Genomic DNA, 23609 nt, shown 5'->3' with positions numbered 1-23609 from the left:
TGACTTCGTTGTAATGAACAGGAATGAGACACTGGATTTCAATTGATTTGTAGTAATAACTAACTAACTAACTAACTAACTCTCTAGCCTTCTTAAACCCGAAGGTTCATGGCTGCAGCAACACAGGCCTTCAATCTTTCCCTATCTTCAGCAAGATCTATATACTATTTTCCATCCCTACCGATTTCCCTTAGGTCCATCTCAACGTTGTCCCTCCATCTTCGTCTTGGCCTTCCTACAGGTCTCTTACCATCAGGTTTCCCAACAAGAATCCTGTAAACTCCTCTTTCCTCTCCCATTCGTGCCACATGGCCTGCCCACCTAAGTCTTCTTGATTTAATTATTCTAATAATATCTGGACATAAATACAAATTATGTAGTTCTAAATTATGTAACCTTCTCCACTCACCTGTCTCCTCATCCCTTTTAGGTCCAAAGATTTTCCTAAGGATCTTATTTTCAAATACTCTCAATTTATGTTCCTCTTAAGAAACTTTTAGTTTCTTAGATATTAAACGAGAAGACAAAAGTTTATGAAGAGAGAAGTAACATGCACATCCTGAATTAAGCCTACTTTTTATTTCCTCTTTAATATAATTTTCATTTGTTAATATTCCTCCTAAGTATTTGAATTTGGAAACTGGTTCAAACGAGTTGTTATCAATAATTAGATTTTGATTATTACCTAACACTTGATTTCGGCCTGTAAGCATATATTTAGGTTTATCTTTGTTAACTTCCAAACCTATCTCTTTAGCAGTAAGTCTACATCATCTGCATATGCTAACAACTGAGTCACACCATTTAATTTTAGTGATTCTTTAGTTTCCATTACCTTCCTAACAGCATATTCTAAGGCAAAATTAAAGAGCAATGGAGATAATGCGTCTCCTTGTTTTAACCCATCTTGAATTGTAAATTTGTCAGACATATTAATACCCACACGAATTTTACTTTCTGTTTCACTTGTGCATATTTTTATCATACTAACAAGCTTCTTAGGTATTCCAAACTCGACTAATATATTATATAATTTATCTCTTTTGACAGAATCATATGATTTTTTGAAATCAATGAATAGCTGATGGACATTTTGATTATATTCCCACTTTTTCTCAAGTGTCTGTCTGATGAGAAAAAAATGATCTGCAGTTGATCTATTACGTTTAAATCCACATTGATAATCACCTATAATTTCATTAGCATATGGGGTTAGTTTTGTTAAAAGAATGTTAGATATTATTTTATATGTTGTTGAGAGTAGAGAAATTCCACGGTAATTATTGCAGTTCATTTTATCACCTTTCTTAAACACAGGAACAATTATGGATTCTTTCCACTGTTGAGGGATTTCTTCTTTATTCCATATTAAGGTAATTAATTTATGAATTTGACATATTAATGAATTTCCACCATATTTAATTAACTCAGCTGGTATTAAATCAATGCCAGGTGCTTTGTTATTCTTTAGCCTTTTAATAGCATCTTTAACTTTAGTCAAGTTAGGTTCTGGAACTAAAGGTTCTGCTGTGTGTACTTCATTTACTTCTGATTTATCTCCTACATGAACATTTAAAAGGTCATTAAAGTAGTTCTTCCATCTATTTAAATATCGCTTGGGTCAGCTAGAAAATCACCGTCTTTATCTTTTATCAAGTTTACTTTAGGTTGCCACCCCTTTCTAAATTCTTTTACACCTTTATATAAATTTCTGATATTTTTATTTTTGCTGTTTGTTTCAATTTCGTTAATTTTGCTTTTCAAGTAATCTCCTTTTTACTTCTAAACGTGCGGTTAACTTCTCGCTTTATTCTATTATAATTGTTTAGATTTGTATCATCAGAGTTATTTAACCACCTAAGTCTAGCCTGATTTCTTATTTCTATTAGATTATGACATTCATTATCAAACCATGGCTTACTTTTTCTTGGTTTATGGTATCCTATACTTTCTTTAGCTGCTGATTCTATTGCATTACGTATGTGCTCCCAATTCTTATTTAAGTCTGTTTCATTTATATTTTCATCATCATTTAAATCCTGCAAAACATCAAATCTATTTGACAGTTTAATTTGGTAATCTTTCTTAATTCTTTCATCAGTAAACTTTCCTGTATCAAATTTTATAACTTTTAGATTTTGTTGCTTATGATTTATCACTGAGAGTCTTTCTCTTAATTTAGCAATTACTAAATAATGGTCACTGGCACAGTCAGCACCTCTATGTGAACGAACATCAATTATACTAGTATGCCTTCTCCTATCAATGAGAATATGATCTATCTGATTATGAGTTTTACCATCTGGAGAAGACCAGGTTTATTTATGGATATCTTTATGTTTAAAAGTGGTACTTTTCACAATTAAATTCTTTGAGGTTGCAAAAGTAATCAATCTTATACCATTAACATTACTTAATTCATGAAGACTTTCTTTACCAATCGTGGGTTTAAATGTCTCTTCTTTGCCAATCTGTGCATTACAGTCACCTAACAGAATTTTCATATCATACTGAGAAAATTTATCAAAGACCTGTTCTAACTCTGTATAAAAATCATCTTTAGTATTATCATCTTTATCTTCCGTTGTGCATATATGTTTATTAAAATAATTTTACACCACCTACCCTGTAAAACTGCATATGATATCCTATCATTAATAAATTCTACTGTTTTAAGAGCCGAGATAATTCTATTATTTATAGAAAAGCCTGTTCCAAAATTATGATTTTCAGTACCACCATAGAAAAAAGTATAATTTTTAGTTTTACAATTTCTTTCTTCTGGCCACCTAACTTCCTGGATAGCTACTACATCTAATTTATACTCAACTATCTCATTAACTGTACACTGAAATGCCCCTGGCTGGTAAAGGCTCAGAACATTCCAGGTGCCTAATTTAATATCCTTATTCCTAATGTAGATCTTATCCTTAGTCCAGGGACCTCCCAAAGTAGTCCCCACCCGGAGATCCGAACGGGGGACTATTTTACCTCCGGAATAGAACTTTGTAGTAATAGTACATTAATTGTGGTTTCAGTTTTAATTCTGCATTAATAGTACATTAGTTGTAGTTTCAGTTTTAACCAGTACATTAATTGTGGTTTCAGTTTTAACTCTGTATTAATAGTACATTAATTGTGGTTTCAGTTAGTTTTAACTCTGTATTAGTAATACAGTGGGATCCATGAGTATTACCGTACAAATTGTCCATGACTATTTTCATAATCTTTTCTCTTACATCCTATGTGTTTTTAAGCGATGGTTTTTTATGTATACTGATTCAGAAGTTGTCAACAGCTTGTTTTGAGTTTTCTTTTAATTCTTGAAACTCTTATTGGGTCAAATAAAGTGCACTAGATCCCACTGTACATTAATTGTGGTTTTAGTTCTAACTCTGTATTAATAGTACATTAATTATGGTTTCAGTTTTAACTCTATGCTAATAGTACATTAATTATGGTTTCAGTTTTAACTTTACATTAATGGTACATTAATCGTGGTTTCAGTTTTAAGTCTGTGCTAATAGTACATTAATTATGGTTTAGGTTTTAACTCTGTATTAGTGGTGCATTAATTGTGGGTTCAGTTTTAAACAGTACATTAATTGCGCTTTTAGTTTTAACTCTGTATTAATAGTATATTAAACGTGGTTTCAGTTTTAACTCTGTATTAATAGTACATTAATTAGAGTCTTAGTTTTAACTGTATTAATAGTCATTAGTTACGGTTTCAGTTTTAACTCTGTATTAATAGCACATTAATTGTGGTTTTAGTTCTAACTCTGTACTAATAGTACATTAATGTCCTTTTCTTTCTTCATTTTTCTATATTCCATATATAACAGTGATTTCAGAAAGCGTAATGAGGTCCTCTCCTATGGCGTAGTGGTAACGTAATCAAAGAGTCCCGGGTTCGACACGCGGTGGAGGCACACAGTAATTCGGATCATACTTAAAACCTTAGGTCTAGTGGATTTAAGCTTAATCAAGAAAGTACAATGGAAAGAACCAATTGTAATATGTATTCGACAAGGGTGTGTTGCAAAAGTGGCCCGGAAGGCAGAAACACCCCCGCTCAATAAAAGCCACCCTGTTGTAGTCTGTTCTATTATGTTATTGTAAATTAAAGCTTTCGCAGAAATACATGAATTTAATTAGAAAATTGGAAAATATATTTTTTTATGTAAAGATGTGTAGAATCGATTGAAATATGGAAACATATACAAATGAAATATTAATGTGAATGTCCTATCGGTGTCAGTTATTTTAAGCGAATAAATATACAGGCTCTACTTATAGCAGAATGAACTTTACTGGTTGCAATCCCGTCCAGATTAACCTGCCTGTTGTAAAAAAAGAAAAGAAAAACCTCTGGTCAACCTCTGTTCCAGTAGAGAAGATGGGGGAGGAAAATAGGTCTGCAAACATTGGATGAAAAGGACTTATGTCGTCATATGAAGAACTATGTCTCCAGGCTGGCCTTGTGGCCTTCTTTAAATATTAAGTACTCAGCTTTGTTCGTCGGCGCCAAACTGGTTCATGCTCAAGGGAGGACGAGATTTTCTGGAATCGATCAGTGGTCAATATTTGATGACGTTGTCGCTCAATGAACTTCCATCCGTTCACCTGTGAGTCGATTGGCGCTTATATGCTTCGTTACCAATTGGCTTTTCATAGTACAAGCTGCCTTTGAAGTGAAAATTGTTACTTTTGGAGTGCGTGCGCCGACAAAACATTTTCTAGGTTAAAGGGGGGAGGGTGCAATTAAAAAAAGCTGTGTCTTCAAGTAGGATATACGCATGTTGAAAATCGTGCAATTTTACGTTTATGGGTTATTGGGAAAACGGAAGCAGAGAGAGAAAATAAGTATAATAAAGAGGCGATAGAGAGAGGAGGAATAAAGTGGAAAATGGAATAAGACAGAGTAGAGACAGGGAGATAATGTAGGCAAAAGGTTTTGATTCTTTTGGATAGGGAGATGATGTAGACAAAATGTTTGGATTCTTTTGGATAGGGAGATAATGTAGACAATATGTTTGGATTCTTTTGGATAGGGAGATAATGTAGACAAAATGTTTGGATTCTTTTGGATAGGGAGATAATGTAGACAAAACATTTTGATTCTTTTGGATAGGAAGATGATGTGGACAAAATGTTTGGATTATTTTGGATAGGAAGATGATGTAGACAATATGTTTGGATTCTTTTGGATAGGAAGATGATGTAGACAAAATGTTTGGATTCTTTTGGATAGGGAGATAATGTAGACAAAAGGTTTTGATTCCTTTGGATAGAAATGATGATGCAGACAAAATGTTTGGATTCTTTTGGATAGGGAGATAATGTAGACAAAAGGTTTTCATTCTTTTGGATAGGGAGATGATGTAGACAAAATGTTTGGATTCTTTTGGATAGGGAGATGATGTAGACAAAATGTTTGGATTCTTTTGGATAGGGAGATATTGTAGACAAAACATTTTGATTCTTTTGGATAGGAAGATGATGTTGACAAAATGTTTGGATTCTTTTGGATAGGGAGATATTGTAGACAAAAGGTTTTGATTTTTTTGGATAGGGAGATGATGTAGACAAAATGTTTGGAGTCTTTTGGATAGGGAAATAATGTAGACAAAAGGTTTTGATTCCTTTGGATAGAAATGATGATGTAGACAAAATGTTTGGATTCTTTTGGATAGGGAGATAATGTAGACAAAAGGTTTTCATTCTTTTGGATAGGGAGATGATGTAGACAAAACATTTTGATTCTTTTGGATAGGAAGATGATGTAGACAAAATGTTTGGATTCTTTTGGATAGGGAGATAATGTAGACAAAAGGTTTTGATTCTTTTGGATAGGAATGTAGACAAAATGTTTGGATTATTTTGGATAGGGAGATAATGTACACAAAAGGTTTTGATTCTTTTTGATAGAGAGGGAAGAAAGGAACCGAGAGATAGAGAGAGAAAGAGGAAAGAAGCGATAAGGAAGAGAGAAAGAAAGAAAAAAGATTGGAGAAATAATATGAAGATGCTAGACTGAAAGGGTGAGAGAGAGGGGGAAGACAGATTGGGGGAGGAAAATAGAGCGAGAAAAAGGAGCAGAAATGATCGAGTGACTGAGAGAAGAGGAAAGAAAAGACACTGCAGAGAAATAAATACATAAATAAATAAAAGAATAGAGAATTGACAGAAATAAAAAGCACTCGAGGTGCGTGAGAGGGACGTGATAAAGAAATATTTAAAGAAACGAGAGAAAGAGAGAGAGAAAAGCTCAAGAAATTATGGAGGAAAGGGGAAAAAATAGGGTTCCAAGGAGAATCCAAAATCTATAGTGGAAGAGAGAAAGTGGTAAAATAATTAAGTAAGGAGATATTAAACGAGAAGAAGCCTCTTATTCTTAGAGACATGAAGGAAGTCCAAAATCTGAAGGAGGTAAATGGAATTGAAATATAAGAAATACAATAAGTAAATATTTGTTTTATATTTAATAGGGAGTCAATCGACCACACCCTTACCTTAACGGTCCCTGTGGACTCCCATGTTGAGGGATGTTTGATTCAAGCTTGAGGCTAGCTTGGGAAATGCTATGGTTTAACATGGTGAGAATGATACAGTTGGAGGGATGCTTTCGTAAAACCTTATAGGCTGGAGGTGGGTAGGGAGTGGGATATAATCACTTCACTTCGAGCATTATAGGAGGGATGTAACTTATGTGGCTCTCTGTCAGTGATATGTTGTAGAGGGTATAGTCAGTGGACACTTTTTAACGCATGATTGCTTGATTTGCTTTGTTTTACTTCAGCACTTTTAATTTGTGAAGATAGGGATGGGTGATGATATGATGAAAATGATGAATGTACACTCACAAACATCAATGCCCAGGCCGGGATTTGAACCCGGGACTCCTTGGGTCGTAGCGCGATGTTCTAACCACTCCGCCACGAAGATCGGCTTTTTTACGCATGATGTACGAATCTCCATATGATGAGTGACTATTGGCACAGAATGAACTTTAGAGGTGTCGTCCCTTGAATGGAAAACTACGTAGCACGCCCCGGAAACTACAATGTTGCAGGCCAACGAGGCTGTGGCGTCTGGACCTTCGGCCAGTATAATCTTCTGTAGAGCTGGGTGTTGCCCTGTGTTTTGTCCTTATAAGTAACAAGGAGATGAAGCAAGAATAAATATAGCCTATTCTTAGAGAAAGAGGAAGCCGAAAAATCTATTTACAGCCTCAGCTTATGACAAGCTAAGGAGATTTTAGTTCTCAGAGACATACCAGGTGGTGCAAAAGTCAGTTTACCCAAAAAGCACATTGATAATAGTATTACGATACTGTGTGTACTTCTTGTGCTAAGTAATATAGTATTTTAGGTATACGGGTCGGAACATTGTCGTGTGGCAGGGGTAAATAACCTAAGTGCTAAAGCTCCCAAAACATTTATTTGAACCAATCCAGGACGACAGATGTTGACTTTCGAAAATATTATCAGTTGAATCATTGCTTTGGTGGTGAGAATTATTTGCCAACCATATTTGACTGTGGTATTCTGCCACGGTATGTTGCCAACTATAGAGAATTATTCTACACGGTGATTTGTGATGGCACGTTGCTAACTCTAGTTAGTTATTCAGCATGCAGGGCTTTGCGACGATATGTTGGCAATTCTAGTGAATCACTCTACACACAGGCATTTGAATTTGTTTCAGACGGACTACTATTGTTCCTAAAAGTAAAGAGCTCGTACTAAATTCAAAACTTTCGTTCTATCCACATTATCTCCCTATCCAAAAGAATCCAAACCTATTATCTACATTATTTCCCTATCCAAAAGAATCCAAACCTTATGTCTACATCATATCCCTATCTAAAAGAATCCAAACATTTTGTCTACATTATCTCCCTATCCAAAAGAATCCAAACATTGTCTACATTATCTCCCTATCCAAAAGAATGAAAACCTTTTGTCTACATAATCTCCCTATCCAAAAGAATCCAAACATTTTGTCTACATTATCTCCCTATCTAAAATAACAGAAACTTTTGTCTACTTCATCTCCCTATCCAAAAGAATCCAAACTTTTGTCTACATTATCTCCCTATCCAAGAGAATGAAAACCTTTTGTCTACATCATCTACCTATCCAAGAGAATCCAAACATTTTGTCTACATTATCTCCTATCCAAAAGAATACATACCTGTTGTCTACATCATCTCCCTATCCAAGAGAATCCAAACATTTTGTCTACATTATCTCCTATCCAAAAGTATCCAAACCTTTTGTCTACATTATCTCCCTATTCAAGAGAATCCAAACATTTTGTCTACATTATCTCCTATCCAAAAGAATCCATACCTTTTGTCTACATCATCTCCCTATCCAATAGAATCCAAACTTTTGTCTACATCATCTCCCTATCCAAAAGAATCCAAACATTTTGTTTACATTAACTCCCTATCCGAAAGAATCACAACCTGTTGTCTACATCATCTCCCTATCCAAAAGAATCAAAACCTTTTGTCTACAATATCTCCCTATCCAAAAGAATCCAAACATTTTGTCAACATCATCTTCCTATCCAAAAGAATCAAAATGTTTTGTCTACAATATCTCCCTATCCAAAAGAATCCAAACATTTTGTCTACATCATCTCCCTATCCAAAAGAATCCAAACATTTTGTTTACATTATCTCCCTATCCGAAAGAATCAAAACTTTTGTCTACATTATCTCCCTATCCAAAAGAATGAAAACCTTTTGTCTACATCATCTCCCTATCCAAAAGAATCCAAACATTTTGTCTACAATATCTCCCTATCTAAAATAACCAAAACTTTTGTCTACTTCATCTCCCTATCCAAAAGAATCCAAACTTTTGTCTACATTATCTCGCTATCCAAAAGAATGAAAACCTTTTATCTACATCATCTCCCTATCCAAGAGAATCCAAACATTTTGTCTACATTATCTCCTATCCAAAAGAATCCATACCTTTTGTCTACATCATCTCCCTATCCAAGAGAATCCAAACATTTTATCTACATTATCTCCTATCCAAAAGTATCCTAAATTTGTCTACATTATCTCCCTATCCAATAGAATCCAAACTTTTGTCTACATCATCTCCCAATCCAAAAGAATCCAAACATTTTGTTTACATTATCTCCCTATCCGAAAGAATCAAAATCTTTTGTCTACATCATCTCCCTATCCGAAAGAATCCATACCTTTTGTCTACATCATCTCCTTATCCAAGAGAATCGAAACATTTTGTCTACATTATCTCCTATCCAGAATAATCCAAACCTTTTGTCTACATTATCTCCCTATCCAAAAGAATCCAAACCTTTTGTCTACATCTTCTCCCTATCCAAAAGAATCAAAACCTTTTGTCTACAATATCTCCCTATCCAAAAGAATCCAAACATTTTGTCAACATCATCTTCCTATCCAAAAGAATCCAAACATTTTGTCTACATTATCTCCCTATCCAAAAGAATCCAAACTTTTGTCCACATTATCTCCCTATCCAAAAGAATGAAAACCTCTTGTCTACATCATCTCCCTATCCAAAATAATCCAAACATTTTGTCTACAATATCTTCCTATCTAAAATAACCAAAACTTTTGTCTACTTCATCTCCCTATCCAAAAGAATGAAAACCTTTTATCTACATCATCTCCCTATCCAAGAGAATCCAAACATTTTGTCTACATTATCTCCTATCCAAAAGAATCCATACCTTTTGTTTACTTGTTTACATCATCTCCCTATCCAAGAGAATCCAAACATTTTGTCTACATTATCTCCCTATCCAAAAGAATCCAAACTTTTGTCTACATTATCTCCCTATCCAAAAGAATGAAAACCTTTTGTCCATATCATTTCTCTATCCAAAAGAATCCAAACATTTTGTCCACATTATCTCTCTATCTAAAATAACCAAAACTTTTGTCTACTTCATCTCCCTATCCAAAAGAATGAAAACCTTTTATCTACATCATCTCCCTATCCAAGAGAATCCAAACATTTTGTCTACATTATCTCCTATCCAAAAGAATCCATACCTTTTGTTTACTTGTTTACATCATCTCCCTATCCAAGAGAATCCAAACATTTTGTCTACATTATCTCCCTATCCAATAGAATCCAAACTTTTGTCTACATTATCTCCCTATCCAAAAGAATGAAAACCTTTTGTCCACATCATTTCTCTATCCAAAAGAATCCAAACATTTTGTCCACATTATCTCTCTATCTAAAATAACCAAAACTTTTGTCTACTTCATCTCCCTATCCAAAATAATCCAAACACTTTGTCTACATTATCTCCCTGTGCAAAAGAATCAAAAACTTTTGTCTACATCATCTCCCTATCCAAAAGAATCCAAACCTTTTGTCTACATTATCTCCCTATCCAAGAGAATCCAAACATTTTGTCTACATTATCTCCCTATCCAAAAGAATCCAAACTTTTGTCTACATTATCTCCCTATCCAAAAGAATGAAAACCTTTTGTCCACATCATTTCTCTATCCAAAAGAATCCAAACATTTTGTCCACATTATCTCTCTATCTAAAATAACCAAAACTTTTGTCTACTTCATCTCCCTATCCAAAATAATCCAAACACTTTGTCTACATTATCTCCCTGTGCAAAAGAATCAAAACCTTTTGTCTACATTATCTCCCTATACAAAAGAGTCAAAACATTTTGTCTACATCATCTCCCTATACAAAAGAATCAAAACCTTTTGTCTACATCATCTCCATATCCAAAAGAATCAAGACCTTTTGTCTACATTGTCTCCCTATACAAAAGAATCAAAACCTTTTGTCTACATTATCTCCCTCTCCAAAAGAATCAAAACCTTATTTTTGGCAAGACAAGGCTATGCAAACTTTATTTAAAAACACGTGAGCTCGAGAGTTATGTGACCTGTTCCGAAATGTAATGACCATTGCACACGCGCCCGCGTTTATAGGTTGAACTTTGTACCCCCAAATCAAATACATTCCTGTGCTACTGCTGTCTCGTATGTAGTTTCTTCTAGGTGGGATTGTTTTAAGTTCACTTTATGCGCAGGTAGGCTAACCGAGACTGGACCTGCAGTTTAAATTTGTATCCGAAGCACAATGTCTCCACCGGGTATCGAATGCGGAACCTCTTTATTACAAGGCAACCGACGTTACCACTGCGCCATCGGTGAGGCCCTGTCTCGCATAGAATGTAGAATTATACAGGCCACGTTATCGGAGGGGAGGGGTGTGTTAATGGATGCGTCCTTCCAAATGTGTGTGTGTGCATTGCCGTATTAAACAGTATGCCCACCTCAAAACTCAATTATGACTAAATTATTAAGTCTTTGTCATTACAGACCTCCTGCAGAGCGCCGAATGATTAATTCCTGTGGTGCAAGAGGTCCAGGGCTCGATCCGTGACGGGAGTTCCAACATCGTGAGGACACTCATATATTAATTTGGTTCTAGTAAAGGTGTTGCCTGTGATCTACCATAACTCTCATGATCTTGCTTAACACAAGTTATGAGATTCGTATTATGAAGAATCAGAACAAAACTTAGTCATCGTAATACGAGGGGTCCTAGGTTGGATTCCCGGTTGAGGCACAGTAGGCCCTGCCCCAGTTAACCTATCTGAGCATAAAGTGGAGTAAAACGAAGATGGAGTTTACAGGTTTGAATCCTGACTCTTTGCTTTTGTTTCTTCACGAATTTAATGGATTCACATCTTTCATCCTCATCGCCGCTATTAATCTGGAGAAGTAGTAGAGCTGCGTTAAGTAAAAAGACGTACGGTCAATACATCAGGGTCGGTAGATCTTCTTCCTAACGGATATGCAACCAGACTGCGTAGTCTTGGACACTTCTGGGTTGCAACACTACCAATGACTTCCAATAGGATAGTTACAATCAACAAGTGTCTGTGACTGTACACGAAGGACAGAGGTCGAGGTTAAGGGTAGAGTTTGCGCTAGCTAACTCAGGACAGATTTCTACCACGATAGATTCAACGCAACCATGGTGATGGTGAAGCGGGTGAAGAAGGACTGTTATTAAAGAGTTGATTCCAAGATTCTTAAATCATTAACGTGTTATGATAACCTTGTTCGGTTATCATGTTTGTGAACTGAATTATTTAGTTGTTTTATCCACATGAATAAGCTTCGGCATGTTGACATAAGACGAGCTTTCGTTTGTGCTTGTGGGATACGTCAGTTACTGGTAAACCATAGATTCGCGTTATATAATCAATCAGAGGCCTGTCCAGATGTGAGGAAATCGGGGATATGATATTAAGGGAGAGGAGTTTGTTCCTTTGTTGTCAAGGCAACCCTATATTTTGCTTGACGTTCTTGTAACCAGGGTTACAAGGCACAGGAATTTTAAAAAATCAATTCCGGTCCAGAACAGAAAATCATAAGCATAAATGGGTGCCTGACCGTAAAGAACCTTTTTAATCAGTAAAGTATTTCAATTTTGTCCAGGAACCTTTTCTTCCGCATGAATTTAAATCCGGTCAAAGTTCCGTATTGATATGAAAGATTACGCAACTTGAACCGAATTTAAATTCTGCGAGAAAAAATGTTCCGGTCCTGCAACGGATCCCATTAGAATTTATGGGTTGCTGAACCTTTAACAACCCTGTGTTTGAACTTTTCGGAGAAGTTCTGAGTCCACTTGTTTCTCAGATATGCTAATCTGGGCTTTGTCTACAGTTTACAGTGGAATCAGAATCACTGTGTAATGTGCCTTCATAGGTTCTAGTTTGTTTTCATTTTTGAAAAGGGCTGTTATGATCTCCACCAGCAAGGTAACAATAATGCCATTCACCAGTATTTGCACTCGCTTCTAAGTGTAAATTAACACCTATTACTTACCCTCGTCTTGGTTGCTACCCATGAGGATCTCTGTATTATTGAAGTCCGCCTCCTTCATCATCTCGATGGGGTCCTTGGGTAGAAAGACGCCATCGATTGTCGGTGCTGAGGGGAATCCCAGGATCCTCCAGTAAGAGTTCCACTGCACCACGGAAATATTTTTAGCATCCACGGCCCTCATGCACTTCATGACATCCGAGACGGAGTTCTGTAGTCGAGAAGCGTTGCAGCCGCAGTCGTTGATCAACGTCAGCGCCACCTTCTTTGCCGCCTCGGCCGTTATGTAGCTCCAGGGGGCGTTGAGGGTGCCGCTCTGGATTATACCGCGCGTCACAAGATGCTTGGTCAGCGGCGACATGAGATGTATCGTTACGGCACTTCCCCCCGCGGACTCGCCGAAGAGCGTCAACGATTCTGGGTCACCCCCGAACGCCTCGGCGTTGTCCTTCAGCCACTGCATGGCGAGGGCTTGATCGTACAGCCCCACATTACCAGGCGCCTCCTCGTGATCCAGGTAGAGGAACCCGAAGGCTCCTACGCGGTACTGCATGGACGCCACGATGACGTCGTTGGCGACCGCCATGATGTCACCGTCGTAAACGTCCAAGGTGGACGTCCCGCTCATGAACCCCCCTCCGTAGATCCACACCAGGATGCTTGCTTTTGGGATCTCCCGGTTGCGCACCCGCTTCGGAACCCACACGTTGAGGTAAAGGCAATCTTCTGAGATGTTAGTGTTGGGATTCCACATCTCCTCCCCGACAAACCCTTGGAAATATTCGTATCGTTCTTGGATGCAGCTGTAGGGTAGCTGGGTGGCATCGAACACCCCCGTCCACGGTTCGATCGGCTCCGGTTTCCTGAACCTCAGCTCGCCGAGAGGTGGTTTGGCGAACGGGATCCCTAGGAAAGCATGCACCTCGTGGTCGAGCGTCATTTTAGAGACTCCACGTATCAATCCCGTGGTTGTCCTCACGATCATCGGATGCCCATGGTGACGCTCTCGATGTTTACCGTGCTTACCATTACCGTGACGCTGGTTACCGCCACCACCCTCTCCGGAGGAGGGTTGGTTGACGCCAAGGGCAGAACCATTGCTCCTAACCAGCTGGTTCGCCAACCACTCATCGTTCGGACGCGAGACCACCGACCTCCAGGGCGCGAAGAACAACAAAGCAAGAGTCCAGTGCAGAAGACAACATTTCATTTTATCGTTGTAAAGACTCAAAACTTTTCTTTCCAACGAAACGGCAGCACTTGGGAACGATTATATCGATTTTCACTTAAACGATGTCGACATCCCAGTCAAGGTCGAAGCGAAGAGTATCTGTCATTTACTTCCGAAGTGAGTTCACAATGACATGAATACGTTACGCACCTCCGACCACTTTCAATCACATTGTCTCGTTCGGTTTTCCGAGAGGAAGCCTGGAGAGAGAAAGGGGTGTTTATTTAGTGCCGTGGCTTCACAACAGGGGGTTACAAGCGTCAAAGAAACGCGGACGCACCAAAAAAAGAAAAACACCGTCTACGCTGTGTACTCGCGGTTGACGTACAGCCAGTGACGTACTTCGTGCCTGTTGGACTCGTGCCGGCGCGTAAACTGTGTCGTCTCGTCGACGTAGGGAGGAGAAAAAAAAAAAGAAATTCCCGCGACTCGAAGTCAGTGCGTCGGCGCGCTCGTACCCGCCATGCGCCTCTCCACCTGCCCCAATACTAGCAACTTCCACAACCTACTTCCGCTTGTTACGATCGTTTCCGGCTCTTTACCCTCACCCCTCTGCACTCTCATCAAGGTTCCCGGGACAGGGAGGGGGAGAAGTCCCCAATTTGCTTTGTCCCTGCAATCCAACAGTTTTCATGGAGGGGAACGATCGAATACGGAGGGTTCTCGCTCCGATTTGAAAGTCAGTTGGGGTTTTACTAGCAAGGTACTTACACGATGAGCGCGCGAGAAAAAAAATCTCACCGTTTAACCAGAGCGTTTCGTGTGCCCGACGACGCATCGCTGAATCGATATTTTTTTTTTCTCGTCTGGCAGAGACGGCTGATTTAAAAAAAATCGTGACTAAACGAAGCTGCAGATCTCGTCTCGTTATGGACTTTAGGTAATTAAATTATCAAAATTTTGCTTTGCAGCGCGAGTTATTCAGACATAAACCGACCTCCGTAGCGAAGTTGTTATCACAGCGTGCTACGACGCCCGGAGTCCTGGGTTCGAATCCTGGTCTAAGTATGGATGTTCTTTATGAGTGTTCATCAATTTCAGCACATCATACGAGGAGTTGATGAGCTAAAAAAACAACTAAAAAATGGCCTATGGAATGAATGATCTGAACATTATTAAAAAAAAAAGACCTAAAAATAGTTTTTGCTCTTAAAATGAAAGCTTGATTTTTTCATAAATTACAACAGCGTAGTTGAATAATTATACAAAGCCCATTGTTTGGTGTTTTAAGCTGCTGAAGCTAAGGGGAAAAAACAATTAAGTGCTAATGTAGTTTTTTTTTTAGTTTTTCTTCAAGGTTTTTCTGTATAAGTCAATCACCTCCTTTCAGAGCGGACCTTCTATACGATACAGTTGTTGGTCAGCATCTGAAAGTATAGATGTGTTTCGCGTACATCAGATTATAATTTACTTAATACTAGCCGATTACCCGGCATTGCCCGGGTATTTATTTATCCAAATCTTCTATTAGACAGGAAAATAATGAATTCTAACTATAGTGTAAAATTCATCTTAGCGACCCCGAAAACTATGGATTCCACACTAATATCGGTCGTTTTCGATTTTTTTACATGTCACCCTTTCCCACCCCCACCCATAGGGGTGCCAGGGGTGTCCTACCCCGACAGTATTTCTTTCCAGATTGCAAGTGATATGTGTACCAAGTTTGGTTGAAATTACTCCAGGCATTCGAGAGTTATGCCGGAACAAACATCCATATAAACATACATTCATTTTATATATATAGATAGATTGTGACGAAAATCCAAGATTAAAGTAATAAAATAGTGGCCAGCAAGGGGACCTCAAAGTAGACTTCACAAAAAATAGTTTTAAGTGAGGGAGGAAAAATAAATGTACCACAATTAATTTTTAATCCATTGCCAAACTTTCAGTTAAGAATACGAAAAATACAATGATGGGGGCAAAAAATACTGAAAAATGACGAAACAAACCAAATGATACCTGATATCAGGTTTAGCATTGTTTTTAAGGCTCAAAAAAAATATGATTTTCTATCAACATGAGAAGCCTAATCATCACTCATTCACATATTCGCGATCAGCCAAAAGTGGCAGAAAAAGGACGTTAAATAACAAAACTACATATACTGTGTAATCATTACAGGAACGCACTACGAAAATGATAGCGAGTCACCATACTCTTAAATACCATATGAAAATCCGCGGGTGCGTGCGTGCTAAAAAAAAATGTTGAAATAGTTTTTCTTGTTTTCCAAAGAGGAAGAACGTCTGACGCTATCAATGGGGAAGAAAATGAAACTGCGAAGCTTCTTCACTCACGAGTCCAATCTATCTAGACCTCTAGAACTCTGTGAAAAATTCATTTCTTCAAGTCTTCTAAAAATAATCTGTTCAACTTCCTTTCCTTGTTAAAATTGCATGTAAAAATATAGCAGATGTCGGTCACTACTTTCAAGTGTTCAGTGTTTAATGTAAAATTTAGAATGCAAATAGTAATGTTTAATAAACATTAGGCGTTTTGCAGTTATACTTGAAGTATTATACATTCAAATTATGTGTTCCGCCACATTATGCTACATTTTAATTTATTGTACAATCAGCGGCAATAAAAATGAGACACCTAAAGTGTAAATCACCAACCCTGATACCTTCCGTAAACAAACCGTCTCACCGATTCGACGTATCACTCCGCGTCAGCTGTTTCATGACCGCAATCATCTGCTGTTACACTTATAGTTCGCCGCACCTATTCATTTTATATAAGAGCCTCTGAATGCGAGAACCCGCTCTCAAAACATCAGACGAATATGCAGCTGCATACATTGTTACTCTCCCGGTCATTCTCTCTTTCATAACCCTTAAAACTGCAGACACTGACACACCACTGCACTGGGATACGAACTTAACCACTTCATTTACTGGTTTCTCAGGATACCACTGACAGAACGTTACATAAATATTGAGTAGAATCTGTTTGTCACCCCTTTTCAAAGGCTGTCCTTGCTGGTGCTTTGATAACAAGCTCGGAGAACACGGATTCCCGCACGCATAGAACTCGCAATGTTATTTTTCTAAGGACAAATCAGGCAATATTACTAAGTGGCACTACTTCTTTGCTGTTCACATGATTATTTTTAGAAAATAACCAATGTTATAAAATATCATTATGTACACGAATCTCTAAGCTCATTGAAAGTTACAATGCATATTCCTACAAAATGTTCACACTTATCTTGCCTTGCAATGTCACCAAGTTATTTTACGAAGTGCACTATATTTGGCGGAACAAAAATCGTTATTAGGATGCTTGTCAAAGTTTCCAACCGCAATAAATTTACGAACTTTCTTAGTCTTGTTTTGTTTGGTAAGCAATTTATTAAAAGTATAGTTGGATTATTAATACAGAGCAAAATTTATGTTCGTTACGGTCATCAACTTTCGAATGCTCGCACTAGTCAAGGACTTCCGCAATTTGTATACTTATGATCTTGGTAAACAAGTATTGAATTATGCTAGATTACTGCAATATGCAGATGATATTGTTATATACAAAAGCAGCAAGAATCTATCTGATGGTATAGAGAAAACACAACTGGCTCTAAACGAATTATGCACATGGTGTGGTAACAATGGCATAAACATTAACGTAGAAAAAACATGTGTAATTGTGTTCCATAGAAAAAGATTACAAACTCCAGTTGTGTTAGACACTAATGGATCACACATAAAACAAACTAGGACACACAAATTTCTTGGTATTATGTTGGATGATAAATTGAAATGGAAAGCCCAAGTAGAACACATGGAAGAAAAGGCTCTTAAGGCGTTTAACATTATAAAATGTCTCAGTCAAGAAAATGTGGCGAGCAGATCCTAGACTACTCCATATTGTTCACAAACAAATGCTAAACTCAAGATTAGAATATGGCTCTTTCTTGATTAACAATAATCTAAATTGGACATTTGGGAAAATATCTTCAATACAATATCATAGTTTATGCAGAATATTTGGTCTATGGAAAGGAACACCGAAACAGGCTACGTTTGTTGAAGTAGGAGAGCCACCATTTCATCTACGGGTACAATATCTTGCGAGAAAATTCTTAATGAAAAAGATGTCTTCCATATCCAGTCCGATAATACCAAAATTATCACTTTTACAAGCCTTAATGTCATCAAACCGTACAGCTAAATATACATTAAATCTTCCAATATTCTTCACAGCATACAAGTCGATTAAGGATTTCATACCGAAAGTTATTAGATTTTCAACGTCTCCGTGCTTTACGACAAACTATTTTAAATTAGCAACAATACTTCCCCTTTCACTTTCCTCCATATCCAGATAAAGATACACGAACGTCAATGCCAAGTATGGTGCATAACATATTCATGGAATATGTACACTCTGTAGTGCATGAAGATTTTTACATACTATGTACAGACGCATCAAAGTTCGCAACTGGTAACACTGGAGCTGCAATATATTGCAATAATCTAATGGAATACAAAATCTACCCATTACCAGCAGAATTTTCAATATTCAGGGCGGAAGCGTTTGCTATTCGTCAAGCATTGTTGTATATACAGGAGTAAAACCTCAAGAGGGTAGTGATCGCCACTGATTCAGCGTCAGTCTTACACTCCCTGGGATCGATAACACCTGATTACTATGTAGACTGGTACATTGTTAACATAAAAATTTTGTATCACAAACCAACCAACTCAGGATACAGTATTTCTTTTGTCTGGACTCCTGGGCGTACATCCATAGAAGGGAACCACATAGCAGACGCATTAGCCAAGTCCGCAGCTGAAGAATCAAGTCACCGATCGCTTCGGATTAAATTTTCTGCAAAAGCGCTAGAGTCGCATGCTAAAACAGAATTGTTGAAAAGTTGGCAGAAACAATGGACAATTACAGGGAAGACTAATGGGAAAAAATATTATTCAATTCAACCACTTATACCTAAAGAACCTTCGTATCAAGACATTAACCTTTCAAGAAACTCTTTAACAAGCCTGCTTAGATGTCGGCTAAATTACACCCTAGCCCCTAAAGACCTGTACACTAGGAAGATTGTTCAATCCCCAATCTGTTAGTGTGGTGCAACTGAAGGAACACCTCATCATATTATATTTGAATGTCATCTTAATGCAACTACGCGTGATTATTTCTTTAGAGACCTGAAAGAAGCAGGATATAATGTCCCATACGCCTTGTCAACACTTTTGAGGAACCCAACTAAAAAAATAATATATGTACTTAAAAACTATATTGAGAGAGAAAATATTATATTATAAAATTATGAAATTGTAAAATTATGAACTTGTAAAATTGTAAAATGTAAAACAAATGTAACTGGTGCATAGCAGCATAGCTACAACCAAATATACATTTATATATATTTGATCATCATCATCAATATATTTATTGGACTTACAGCATTACATATGGCTGTTTATGCCCATTATATATATTGTAGAGATATGGAGACCATTAAACCGAGGAAACCTCGTCATGTTAATATTCACACTTGTTTATTTCCTGAACTTGTCCGACCAGCGAGTGATCCCAAGAATGCGCTAACTTGTAACTTCCGTAAAACAAGGAACTGGAAAGGCAAACGCGTGGATCTAAACAGGATCTACCGCGTTTGAAAGGTTTAACAACCTTTCGACGCCTAGAATGATAAAAGCAAGCTCCGTCCCGGAGCTCGCTCTCTTTGGATTCTGACACTCATCGACGCTACATGGATAACTAGTCCGATTACTTTACAACACGTTACACTGCTAACTACGACGATGGAACACGGAGTTACCGCTGCCTAGCATGCTACAAGGCGCAAGGGATCGCCCGGTTTGGTGAGCTGAGGGTCGCTGGATAGAACCTTGGCAACTGTCACGATTCGGTCTGCGAGAAGCATCAGGACAAGACGACACACACACCTACCAGGTATGAACAAGCGTGAATAACCTTACACCAACTTTCCATATCTCTACCCTCCTAACGGAGCAGGTTCAGCCATCAGATATTATTAAGCTCTACCTAAATGTTTAAATGAAACTTCCCTGTGACCTCAGAGCCCAGGTAAAACGGGCTTACAACATGGTGGAGGTGCTTCAGGCCCTTTTTTGCAATTAAGTACCCTCCTGTACGAATTGCTTTACTTTAAAGTATTCTCTCCCCCCCTCCCTCCCACTTTGGGAGCATTTTTAAAGTCAATTTTTAGTAATTCCAACTCATACTCCCACAGTACGCTTAAGATGCGTCAGACCCAGTGGCAATTTTGTGTATTACCCTATGGAAAACAACCCCTCTTTTTCTTTTATGCCGAGCCCCCCCTTTTTCAACAAAATCTAGTTCTTCTGCATAACATGTATTCAAGCATCATTCACACAGGAATGAGAACACTTGCTTATACTTATTTGACCAGCGATATATTAATGACATAAATAACTGTATGCCCATACTTTCATTTGTTCTTTGGTCAGCACGACGAACCTTCGTTTATGAATACGTCACAGATAGCGTTGCACGAACACCTAGATTCCTCCCTCGACCAAATCATAGAGTTAGCAACTGCAATCACGGCAAATCCAATAAATTCACGACCTTTATCCCCAATTCCCTCCCCTCCACTAACACGGTTAAGGTCTGCTAATAGAAATTACCCTCAATTTGTCCTTGGACTAGCAACACCCGACAGAAACCGACCCCAACCCTTGGCGAGTACCCCGGCTCCCGTTTCAACTTCCTCTAACACTGTTAATAGTTCTGGTAACGTAGCTGTACAAATTTCCACCACTAACATGGCCACCCCAATCCCAACTGCGTTGTACCCGGCACCATTTAGCGGAAATGACCCTAAGCACATTGACTCATTTTTCCTCAAGTTCCAAAATGTAGCACACGCCGCAGGATGGTCGGAAGCTAAGCGTAAAGAGATGTTACCTTTATTTTTGACGGACACCGCTTTAACTTATTTTCATGACATACAGAAACGACCCAATTTTGTAGACTTGACATACACCCATATCAAAGACGAGCTAAGTACGCTATTCAAGGGATCATACCTGTCAGCAGATCCCGTACAGATAATACTCCAAAGAAAACAAATGATAACCGAACCCATTCACACCTACGTTATTGCTAAAAAGGCATTAGTCCAGCAATACTTCCCGAACGCCACTGAAGAACAAACTCTCTCTTACATCATCACGGGACTGCGAGCCAAATACATTGGCTGTTTAACCAACAAGCATTTCGCTAGAACAGAAGAATTAATTGCCCACCTACAGAATTTCGAACGCCAGCAGTCATTAATTAATTCACGTATGTTGGAAGAGAAATTGGAAATAGATCAGGCAATCGCTCAGGCGAGCTTGCCCCAGACATTCAACCCGTCACCACTTCACAGCTGTTCGCATGCACAGGTCTATTCCCCCCTCCCCAGTAATCCACTCAACCCGAATCAGCAGTTTGTACCATACAACCAGTATCTATCTCCTTTTCTCCCACCATCGACTCATCAAGTCCAAAGTCTACAGTCCAATCCGGCTCCCGTAAATAATTCCCACACAGTGTATCAAGGAATGTATCATGTACCGAGTTCTGATAGTGCCCGCTGCGCGGCGACACCAGCCGTAGCCAGAGAGAAACACGCTCAAAATGCCGCCTCTGGTGACGAAATAAACAAACTTTCGTCACAAATGTCGACCTTAGCTTTGCATTCAACCGAAGAGATGAACGCAAGTTCTCTTTTCAATCTTTGCTCAAATGTACTGGAATTTGCGAAAACGGCTAATCAAACGCACAGAACAGAGATTTCAACAAGGGGAATAATAACTCTTCCTACAGAGGTAATTCTAGAGCTAATCACAGAGGTAATTATAGATCGAACTCACGAGGCCAGTTCAGAGGTAATAGTTACAAGAGGTTTCAACGTCGAGATCAGGCTAATCGCGACGATGCAAATACCTCAGCCTGCAGGTTTTGCGGTCGCTATAATCACGAGAGCGACAACTGCTTTTACAAGCCACAAAGAGACAGTGGTTTAAACTAAAATCGTCTTCGACTTGCAGGAACGAAATCGAAGATAATACCAGATTAGATAAAGTTCCTATAATTGAGAGAAATGGCCTATACTTTATTAATAGTAGCATACAAGGAAAACAGGTAGATTTACTTATTGACGTGGGTTCCCAAATCTCAATTTATCCTTCCCACCTTCTTCCTACTGAAAGAAAAACATACAAGGTACAACAATCCAAGGTGTGTCCGGATCGAAACTGAGTGTGTCTGAAATTGTAGTTCTTCCAATCATAATTGGAAAGCGTAAATATTCGCACCCATTTAGAATAGTAGATTCAACTAATGTCCCTCCCCTTTTAGGAAATGACTTTTTACGAACGCAGAGGTGCGAAATGTCGTTAAAAGACAATACAATAACTATTTATCATTTAGGACGTACTCCAAATTATAGTATTTTAAGATCAAAGTACAAGACTCACCAGCTGTCGCATGACATATTTACCCAAATTGAGAATGTAAATGTGTATGAGGGAAAAGCTACCCTTTCAAACACAGTTCAGTTAAGTCCACGATCCAAGACTTATATCAATTTGAACATTACCACTACAACACCTAATACCCATAAACCTGTACTTTTTACACCATCTGCTTCCCTTATGAGCCAGCATCCAGTAGTCCTTCCCAATGCTGCAGTAAACCCGCAGTCACCTGTCATTCACATACACAACCCTACGGAAACCACAATCACTTTGGAAAGTGACACAATATTAGGCGAAATATCGACCTGTGAAATTTTAAGTGATGTTACTTCCGTTTGGGAACATAAAAGTGAAGATGTCGTATTTTCATACTCTTGTAATGAAAATAGTACAGTAAAGCAACAAATCAGTGAAAGTCAAAAGAAATTTGACCCCTCCCTCCTCACAGTTAACCCTGATATTCCCCGAGAAGAAAGAGAAAAAATCCTAAAGCTCGCATACACGTATGCAGATATTTTTCTCTGGCCAGGGGATAAATTGACTAAAACTAATGTTTTGGAATATGATATCAAACTGACAGATGACACCCCAGTGTATGCCAAAACCTACCCTATTCCTTTTCATTACCGAGAACCCATGAAACAGGAAGTTCAGAAATTACTAGACCAAGGTGTTATAGAGCGCTGTGAAGGGAGTCCCTATCGACACCCAGTTCTATTAGTTAAGAAACCCAATGGGACTTACCGTTTTATCTCTGACCTCCGCGACCTAAACAGGATAATAGCTCCGATTTCCTTACAAGCCCCAGACATAAAAACCATCATGACAGAGATGGCTGGAAAGAAATATTACTCAATTTTAGATATGTCCAGTGCATTCTTTCAGGTTTCATTAACAGAGCGTTCTAAGGACATTACCGCCTTTTCTATTAACAATCTTCGCAGTTTTAGATATGCTAGGTTATGCCAGGGATTGAAAACAT

The 23609-nt window shown here is 38.2% G+C and overlaps 1 protein-coding gene across 1 annotated transcript in view; it reads right to left on the bottom strand.

Annotated features, from left to right (window-relative positions):
- The window catches only part of LOC145978231 (acetylcholinesterase-like), a 176947-nt gene extending 162460 nt beyond the window's left edge, over nt 1-14487 (bottom strand). The window contains exon 1 of the mRNA XM_083110706.1: nt 12902-14487. Within this exon, the coding sequence (XP_082966832.1) occupies nt 12902-14108 (1207 nt within the window). The 5' untranslated portion in view covers nt 14109-14487. The remainder of the gene's footprint in view (nt 1-12901) is intronic.
- Nucleotides 14488-23609: the final 9122 nt, after the last annotated feature.

The sequence above is a fragment of the Lepisma saccharinum genome, chromosome 24 (assembly GCF_977018435.1).
Source record: "Lepisma saccharinum chromosome 24, izLepSacc3.1, whole genome shotgun sequence".
Lineage (NCBI taxonomy): Eukaryota > Metazoa > Arthropoda > Insecta > Zygentoma > Lepismatidae > Lepisma > Lepisma saccharinum.
This window is presented reverse-complemented; position numbering and strand designations above follow the sequence as displayed.